A 10058-nucleotide genomic window follows, 5' to 3' on the forward strand; every position below is an offset into this window, starting at 1 on the left:
AGAAATCCGCCTGCCTCTGCCTCCCAAGTGCTGGGATTAAAGGTGTGTGCCACCACTGCCCAGCATATACTTTTGAAAATAAATAAATTTACGAGGGGAAAAAAAATCCTTCCTCAAGTCAATAAATTATAAATAAAAATTCTAATATATAAACTATCCCTGACAAATTAAAAAAAAGTATTAGCAAAACAAATCCAGTAAGACCTAACTAACATGAAGGCTCTAAAAGTACTGTTAGCAATGTACTCCTAAGTATTCAGTGTCTCTTACTAAGCTTTATGCTTAATCCTTGGAAATAATCTCTATCCTCAATTTATTTAACCTCTGAAGGTTAAGAAGTTCTATTAACTTATTGTATATAATAGTATTCCTTTTGAGAATTTTTTCATAAACCAGGCATAGAAGCATATATCTGTAGACCCAACATTTGAGGAGGTGGAGATAAAAGACTACCATGAGGCCATCCTGAGCATAAGACCTTGACTAAAAAAGCCAACAAGCCAGCAACAAGCTGGTAAACATTTTTTTTAAAGATTTATTTATTATTACACATAAGTATACTGTAGCTGTCTTCAGACGCACCATAAGAGGGCGTCAGATCTCATTATGGGTGGCTGTGAGCCACCATGTGGTTGCTGAGATTTGAACTCAGGACCTTCGGAAGAGCAGTCAGTGCTCTTACCCCCTGAGCCATCTCTCCAGCCCGGTATAAACATTTTTAATCCCAATACTTGGAAGGGAGAGGTAGGCCATAGTGACACTTTGTCTCAAACCATTTTTAAGAGCCAACAACAAAAAGTGTTCGCATCTTTTGATTTGAAATGTATCCATTCAAAACTGAGGGCACAGTGTGCAAGCACTAGGAACTACAGAAAAAAATATATATTTTATGGAAGCAGAGTGGCATTCCAGCACCTTGGTTTTCTAAGCACTTTGGAAAGGTTAGCTTTAATCAAAATGGTTTAGAGCTAAATCTATCTATCATGTTGGTAGCCACTAGTAACAAGTAATTCTGCAAAATTATTTGGTCAGAGAATAATAAGGACATGTGAATTTCAGTAAACTAGAACTAGGAATCACCGGTGATATTATATCTTAAAAAACAGATAAAGGTGTAGTGGTCCATGCCTTTAAATCTAAGACTCAAGCAGTAAGTTAGAGGACTGCCTGATTAAGCAATGAATTCTAATCCAGTATGGGAAACAGGAAGACTATGTCACAAAACAACAAAAAATAAATAGAAAGATGACTGATATAAAATACATAACATAATTATAAACTTGGCAATGAAAAATAAACAACATACACTTCTTTCCTTCTGAAAGCTATCTTTAAGCAACTCCCTATAAAGTTTTGCGGAAACTCAATAGAGCCATGGAAATAGAAAACCATATGGCTTAAACTCCTTGTGCTCTGTGTTCAAAAATGTTCCTAAGGCAGGGTGTGGTAGTAAAGCACTAGAATCCCAGTATTTGTGAAGCTGAAGCACAAGTCATCAGGAGTTCAGGATCATCCCCTACTACAGTGGATTAGAAGCCAGCAGAAACTACACAAGATCCTGGCTCAAAAAGGAACCAAGTTTCTGCTAAGGAAGAAATGAAATGGACCAAACAGATCATCTTTTACAAAATGAGGATTAAGTTTGCTTTAAGGAGAAAATGACTTTTAAAATATAGCCCTGAGGTCCATGAGATTGCTCAGTGTCTTAAGGCACCTGAAGCCAAACCTGCTGACCTGCGTGTGATTCCTGAGACCCAGACGGTAGAAGAAAAGTGTCCAAGTTGTAGTCTGACTTCCGCAGTTGTGCAGTAGCATGTATACACACACATGTATACACACATACCACACTAAAATAAGTAAATAAATGCCATTTTAAAGTATATTGTCCCATTAAGAACTAGGCTAGAGAGGCTAGAAAAATAACTCAGTAGTTAAAGAGTGCTTGCTCTTCCAGAGGACCCGAAATCAGTTCCCAACACCCATTTTGGGTGGCTCCCAAATGCTTATAGCTCCTCCTTGGTAGATTCCAACACTCTCTTTGGGCCTGCCTATGACGCTTGTAAGTATATATAGTATATACAGTATATACAGTATATACATGCACAAAGATATACACACATACATAAAAACCAATCTTCAAAAAAATGTACTCTAAGAATGTAAACAGTACATTTATACTTCAAATTCAATTCCAGTGCCTACTTTTGGCTGCTATGAAATGAGTCCAAGAATGAATCCAGAATATGCGTCTAAGTAGCATGCTATTACTTACCCACATTTGGAGGTTTCACATAATTTACAGGTAGTTCTGGAGGTCTGCCTCTGTGGAGAGCTGCAAAAGCAGACCCATTCCATAGTGTACTCTTACAGTCTAGATAAAAAGACCAAAATTTAGTCAAGGAAAAAAAAATTTCTCTAGGACTTGACACAGAAGAACTTAATCTTTACACCTTTAGAAATGTACTTGTACACTTAGAAAACTATCAAAACCCAGCAAGTTAATAAAACTAAAACAAAGTGAGTATTTTTTAAAGGCATTGGGAATATTCATTTGCAACTATACTGATTTCTGAATCTTCCTCTGTAACAGTGTTATCTAGCTTAAAAACCAACAACTTACCTTTGGCATCCCGTAAGAGAGACTGCCGACCAACACCTAGTAATGTCTGTACCCCAGGAACACTCTGAGGGATCTCCTTGTCTAATAAAGGGCCAATCCTCTCACAAATTTTAAGGAGGTAGTCTGGAGGAATGTGTGCATTGGCTGCCACCTAAATAGAATAAACAGACCGTAGGGAAGAAAAAAACCGTACTTAGTTTTCAGGTACCAACGTATCCCATCAGAAAGCAATGTATTTTACAATAAGAAATCAAGAAAATTAAAGTTAAATAAAATGCCAGGGAGCAGTAGGATAAGCCTTTAATCCCAGCACGCAGGAGGCAAGGGAAGATGGATCTGTGAGTTCAAGGTTAGCCTGATATATAGAATAAGTTCCAAGACAGCCACGGCTACACAGAGAAAGCCTGTCTCAAAAAAAAGTAAAAAAAAAAAAAAAAAAAAAAAGAAGAAAAAGAAAAAGAAAAATAGGAAAAAAAATTAAAATTTACATATTTAATTAATACTTGAATCAATTTGAACAGACACAACACGGATGGAATGACAGCAGAGGGCCCAAGTTTAGCTCCCCCATCAGGTATTTTGCAACTGCCTGCAATACCAGAAAACATATTACCTCCTCTGTCTTTAAGGCACGCTCATACACAGAGAGTCAAAATCCTAAAAATAAGTCTTAAAGAAGAAACAGACACAAAGTAAGCAGAGCATATTTAAATTTTGTCAGAGCATTGACACAGCACAGGCCTCTCTCTATTCTACAGACATTTACTAAATCATATAACAATTTTATATAAAACGTGGTGCAAAACAGACAACCTGATCGTGCCAATGATAAAAATGCAAGTGATAAGAAATCTCTCTGATTTCCTTTACTCAGTACTGAGAATTAACTGGTTAAAAAAAATCTGAGGTAGAGACAGGCAGATGTCTGTTTTTGAGTCCAGACCAGCTAAGGTTTCATAGTGAGTTCTTGTTTAAAAAAAAAAAAAGAGGACATAGATAGATAGATAGATAGATAGATAGATAGATAGATAGAAAGAATAATTTGAGTTATTAAAACACAGGAAGGTGTCACGTTCCTAAAATCCCTGGACTTGGAGCCTAAAGCAAGAGAATTACCACTAGTTTAAAACCAATAAGCACCACATATTATGTTGCAGATCAGCTTGACCTTCAGGCTAGCCTGAGCTACAAAGCAAAGCTCTTTCTCAAAAGAAAAACAAATTCAAAGGGAAAAAGTCTCTCAAGTTGCCCAACACCGTATACAGCAGAGAACTGCCGGGTCTGGACACAGTCAGAGAAGATGCACCTAACCCTCAAGGGACTTGAGGCTCCAGGGAGTCGGGAGGTGTGGTGTGGTGGGGTGGAAAGGTGAGGGCATCCTCTTGGACATGAGGGTTGTGGGGAGGAAGTATGGAATGTGGAACAGTCTGAGGGTGGACCGGAAGGGGAATAAAGTCTGGACTGTAAAAAAAGATTTAAAAAAAGATCTAGATTCTATACAGAATAAGAGTTACTTATAACAACTAACTACTCACCACTTGTCCCCTTAGTACTAGCAATACACATATATGTGTACAGTAAAGCAGAATTGCTTTTCCTATATAATGTTTAGTCCCTTTAAAAGGGATAATCTAATTCACGCTCTTATGCAAATCATATTATAGATAACCAAGTCCTAAAGACAAGAGTCCTGGTAACATAGTCTCTTTCTTGTAAAGATAAAAGTCCTGGTAACGTGGTCTCTTTCTTGTCTTTTCTTTTTTGTTTTGTTATCTTTTGTTTTTCAAGGGTTTCTCTTGTGTAGTCTTGGCCATTCTGGAGATCACTATGTTGACTACTCTGGCCCCAAACTCACAAACATCCCACCTGCCTCTGCCTCCCTCATTTTGGGATTAAAAGCATACCACCACCAGGAGCTGAAGAAATGACTATCTTGAAGAGATGCTCAGCAGTTAAAAGCACTGCCTGCTTTTCTAGAGGACCTGGGCTCAATTCCCAGTACCTACATGGTAGCTTACAACATCATCTGTAACTCCAGGCCCAGGGGATTAAATGCCCTCTTCCTTCTCAGGTACTGGGCACACATGTGCTGCACAAACAAGCATGCAAAGAAAACGCCCATATACATAAAATGCTTCATATGGTTTGTTTGCTGCCCTATTCCTATACTCAGACAAGTACCCAGCATGAACTACAGCTAGATAAATACTGAATAAATCAGTCACTGAATAAGTGAGTAAGGATATTTGTAAAGTCTAACTATAATCAATATAATAAGTGCTCCTGGAAGATCTCATACTCTCAGAGTGATTTCTGTTTGATTAGTATAACAAAATCAAAGAATTAAAACATCTTTATTCAAAATTCTAGGAAGATAAGGTTAATATTTAGAATATTTAATATTTAATATTCAGAAGTTATTACCTGCCAATAAATTTTTCTCCTCTTTGGTTGAGGATGAAACCCACTAAAAAGGACACTAAAAAAAGAAGTGAAAATAAAGTATTTTTCCCTAGAGATAAGAACTGTGTCTCATTAATAAGTGTTCTCCAATTAATCTTTTAGATTTACTTAAAAGTCAGGATTGAACCAAAAACTCACATCTTAAATCTTTTGGCAACTTTATAGAAATAAATGTCTGGTTTTCAGATAATTATGCAAAATATACTACTGAACATAAAAGGGGGAATAGTTGTACAGAACCGGAAAGAGCAGCAGGTCCTTCTTTAGTCACAACACTTTTTGTTTGTTTTTCCAGACAGGGCTTCTCTGTCTAAGAACCCTAGCTGTCCTGGAACTTGCTTTGTAGACCAGATCCACCTGTCTCTGCCCCCCTAAGTGCTGGAATTAAAAGTGTCGCCACCAAGTCTGGCTATACAAGGCAGAGTGGACTGCAAGAAGTTCAGACTCCCTACAACTCAACTTTCTGAAAGTTAATCAGTATTAATCGCCTTTCCTTTTCTTTCTACTGGTTTAAAGATTTCCCCAGGAAAAAGAAACCTCAAACAACCCGCCTAGGTTCAAGCATTCTCTAGGTTGCCTCACTTCAAGTGCTTAAAATGGCTGGAACACGTGGTTGCCTAAACCTTTAATCCCAGCACTCCAAATGCAGAGGCAGGCAGATCTTGGTGAGTTCCAGGCCAGTCAGGTCTGGTCGACAGGAGCAAGGAGCAAGTCCCAGCACATTCAGAGCTACTAAGAAACACTGCCTAAAGACAACAAAGAGAAAAGGAGGGGGAGGGGGAGGAAGGTTGCTAAAAGGGCTAGAACAAGAAAGATAAAAATCAAGAAGAGTTCAGGATACATCTGTCTTCTAGAAGTTGCTCAACGGAGAGAATACACTGAGGGGAGTAAACAGCATCAGCTGACAGATTAAATAAACTCTTTGTGTGTGTATATACACAAAAAGAGTGTTCGCGAATGTACATGAAACAATAAATTGCCTTTAAATTGCTATTTGTTACCAAAAAGGTTACTAAGCAATCAGTAAACAATTACTGTTAAAAAAAAAAAAAAACTACAAATTATTTTCTACCAGTCATGTGAAAAACATGAGGAAGATGATTTCAGGTAGGCTGGGAAATGGCTCAGTGGGTAATAAGCTTGCTGCACAATCCTGAGGACCTCGGGTTGGGATCCTCGGTATCCATGTGCAAGGCAATATGGGCTTGGAATCCTAGCCTTAAGGACATGGACGCAGGAGGATCCCTGAGGTTTACTGAGCAGCTAGTGTACTGAATAAAATAGCAGATTCAGTGAGAGATGCTGTCTCAAAAAGTAAAGTATATCCAGTGGCTAATACCATTATACTTTGTTTACATGTATGATATTATCAAAATGTATAAAAGAAATTCTATTTAAAATAAGAAATGCTGAGAGTGGGAGAAATAGTCTTTCCCAGAGAAGAGCACACCAATTGGTTAACCAATATCAAAGATGAGTCCTGAGAATACACATACAATAAGTTTTACTGTGGTGCTTACTAAGAAAAAGAGCACAAAGCAACTGAGGAAAATACTCCTTCAACCCCTGGCCTCCACATGTTCAGAAAACACACATGAATTCATATACTCGCAGGCATATCCACATAATATTCCCCACACACCTCATAAATTCATATTTATGGGGGAGGGTGGCTTCAGACAAACTTTTGTAAGCGGAATTCATGAAATCTAAATTCTTACCTCCCTGTCATCCACGCTTTTCACTTCTAATACTAGCTCACTTGTACTGTGATACCAATTTTTTCCCAGAATTCTCAAAGAAACTACCAGAACAATCTTAATCACTGAATTATGTTTCCTACATCCAAATCTAGGTAAGTGCTAACTTCTTTCTGTGAACAACAATGTGTATGTGGCTCTAGTAAAGTCAATAGTAATAGTAGCTTCCAGAGACTGCCTGCTTTGCTGCAGTATCTTTAATGTCATGGCACTGCACTGCATTGTGTTTGAGGAGGACGTTATAGATTTCACATGCTTCGTTCTATTCTTCCTACAACTGTGGGTCATAGTGCAGTTTTGAGTTCACACATGTTTAAATTGTGTCCACACGTACACATGCAATAACTATGCTACCAGCACTCAGAAACTTGTCTGCTATTCAAGTAGCTAATTTAAGCTATTGTTGGTAATTAGACAAAAGCCAGGTAAGGTTAAAAAAAAAAAGAACATAGGTATGTCTGGAATGCTAATATATTGTTTTAAAGTAGTTGTTATGAATCAAATGACAATATGAAAACACTCTTAAAAAGGCTAGGGCTGTGGTTCAGTCATAGTGCTTGCCCTGTAGGTATGATGCACGCATGGTTCAATCTGCAATACTGCCAAAAACCTTTTAAAGCCTGAATATTTTGTACAGACTCTTAGAATGATAAAAAGCACCTTCATAAATGCACATACTCTTTTTAAAGACAATAATAATCACTCTCTTTTGAACATTAACTTTGAGAAATTTATTTTAATATTGCCTCATCTATTTTGAATGTTAAAAAGGGCAATATAACCCATACCACTCTAATACAATTGCTAAGTACTTCTTTCAACACCATGGGTGAAAAATGTCAACAAGGGAGACACAGAAAAAGAACAAAAAAGTCCATAATATAAAAAGTTATGTGAAAAAGCAAGGGTACACTGTTTATCATGTATTATATATAGTCAAATATAATAAAAAATCTTCTGCATATAAAAATGTGAAATGTATAAGACAGGTCTTAGAATGTAGTTTATACACAAGACCCTCAGTTCCAGTATGTGTGTGTGTGTGTGTATGTGTGTGTGTGTGTGTGTATGTGTGTGTGTGGGGGGGTGGGTGGGTGTGGGTATGTGTGAAAATATAGCCAAGCATGTGGTAGCAAGTTTCTGCTAGGAAGGCCAGGGAATATGTAACACTGAGTTTCAAGCTCTCAGAGAATCACAACTTCTTCACAGAAAATTACAAATTCAAAGCCAGCCTTGGCTAAATTATAAAACCTTGTATAATTATACCAACCCAATAGATAAATAAGTAAAAAATTAAATAAATACATATAAGGTGGGTCATACCTATAATCCCAGAATTTCTCAGTCTGAAGCAGAATGTTGCTTAGAGCTTGAGGCATGCCTAGACTACATCATGAGCTCCAGGTCAGCCTACACAATAGTATGTGACTCTGTCTCAAACATAGTAACAAAACAAAAAAATACATGAAAGAGTAAAATCAAGTCCATATAATGGGTAAGTGTATTAACAATAGTTAAAAAATAATTGCTATGGATTAAGTAAGCCTTACTACTTGCTTAAAAAAAAGTCTATTTAAATCAACTCAAGACTACTACCACATATTAAAACCATTTTAAATGATTTTAAAACTATAAACCCTTGCACTGTAACTAGATGTCTTTTGCATGAGACATTAGTTAGTACAAACTTCTGGAGAGTGATCTTCAATATGGGACAAAAGCTAGAAAACTCATGAGCTACTTTATCCTTATCTGTAAGTCCAGGAGACTTTTGGAGAAGAAGGTAGCAGAAAAGGATCCCCTGATTATGCAAAAATATTAGTGAAAAAGTAACTCAAAGACCAACTGGAAATTGAAGACAAAGTATAATACCTACAATACAACTAATTCTTTTTTTTTTTTTTTTAACCATTACCATGATGGCTATTCAAAGAACACTAGTCATGCAAAAGTACTGTCAGAAAAACATAAAGCAAAAACTGGACACTGATTATAATTGTATAAAGATTTGCCTTTACTGTTTAAGAAAATGACTAGGAAAACACCTTTTAAACTGTGTGGTGAGGAGACCATTTTTAATTACTTGATTTTCTATCAAGTTTGTTTTTTGTATATAGTTTGAGGCTTCCTTTTGTTATCTGCTTCAAAATGATCTACCTGAATATACGTATATAAACTGGAAAAGGTAAAAGAGTAATCAAAAACATTGCCCATACTCCTGGATATTAAAACTATGTTCAAACATGTATCAGTAGTTCGATGCTAAAACATGTATTAGTGAATATTTCGAATTTGCCTTCTGTGGTACAAGTAGGATCCTATGTCTAACAACAACAGAAAGAAGAACAACAAAACTTCAGGCTCAAAATTAAAGGTAGTAGCAGGTATTCAAAAATAATTTGTACCCATCTGAGAAATTATTACTGTTAACAATACTGGTGGTGACATTCACTCTTGTTACAACCAAACCATTTTTGGATTTGCAAGACACTACGAAAAAGTCAGTAGCTTCTGTAATAATGTGGCTTCACTCTTATAATACACAAAGTTTTCAAAATGAACATCACCGAAATTTAACTGTTTCCTACTGACAAGCAAACTTTCAATAATTTTATTTATATTTAGTCTACCTTAGTCTACTGCTCTTCTAACTTTTTGTCCACTTTGTGCAGTTTTCCTCATTTGGATCTTATTTGGAAGAAAGAGAGCTAAATTTAGGTTTTTTTTATCATTCCTTTTTATCATATAACTCTAACTGTGGCTAAGAGTAGAATCTCTTTTCCCACATATAAAAGATCATCTTTTTGTCTCAGTGTACAGCAGAAAGTGCACTACATTGCAAATTATATGTGCAGGAGAAACAAGAGTCAATGCAAGACTTTACTAAAGTATATTCTATTTTTTAAAAATGCCCATTGTTGTCTCCTAATCCCAAAATCCTGTTCACCTATTCCCAAAAGGTCATAAACCATAGTTCTTGTTTAGTGAAAACATATTTGTACAAATGCAATTTACTAGTGAATTAATTAGCTATTTTCTAAGATTAGAAATATATAACAATGTTTTTATTCAGTAGTCCATTATCTAAAGCAAATCTTGGAATTCACTCAGTAGTCCTTAGTATTTTTATTTGTGTAGTTTTCCTCACTTATAAGTCAGTTCCCCTTCTGAGTCCCTTCTCCCCTCCCCTCTAAAAAGAAAAAGAAAGAAAGAAA

At 36.4% G+C, this 10058-nt stretch overlaps 1 protein-coding gene across 1 annotated transcript in view; it reads right to left on the reverse strand.

Annotated features, from left to right (window-relative positions):
- Brwd3 (bromodomain and WD repeat domain containing 3) overlaps positions 1–10058 on the reverse strand; it is a gene marked incomplete at its 5' end in the record, with an annotated part of 95991 nt that overhangs the window by 85226 nt on the left and 707 nt on the right. Inside the window, 2 exons of the mRNA XM_031372147.1 lie at positions 2273–2371; positions 2621–2771. Coding sequence (XP_031228007.1) covers positions 2273–2371; positions 2621–2771 — 250 coding nt within the window. The remainder of the gene's footprint in view (positions 1–2272; positions 2372–2620; positions 2772–10058) is intronic.

Source organism: Mastomys coucha, chromosome X (genome assembly GCF_008632895.1).
Source record: "Mastomys coucha isolate ucsf_1 chromosome X, UCSF_Mcou_1, whole genome shotgun sequence".
NCBI lineage: Eukaryota > Metazoa > Chordata > Mammalia > Rodentia > Muridae > Mastomys > Mastomys coucha.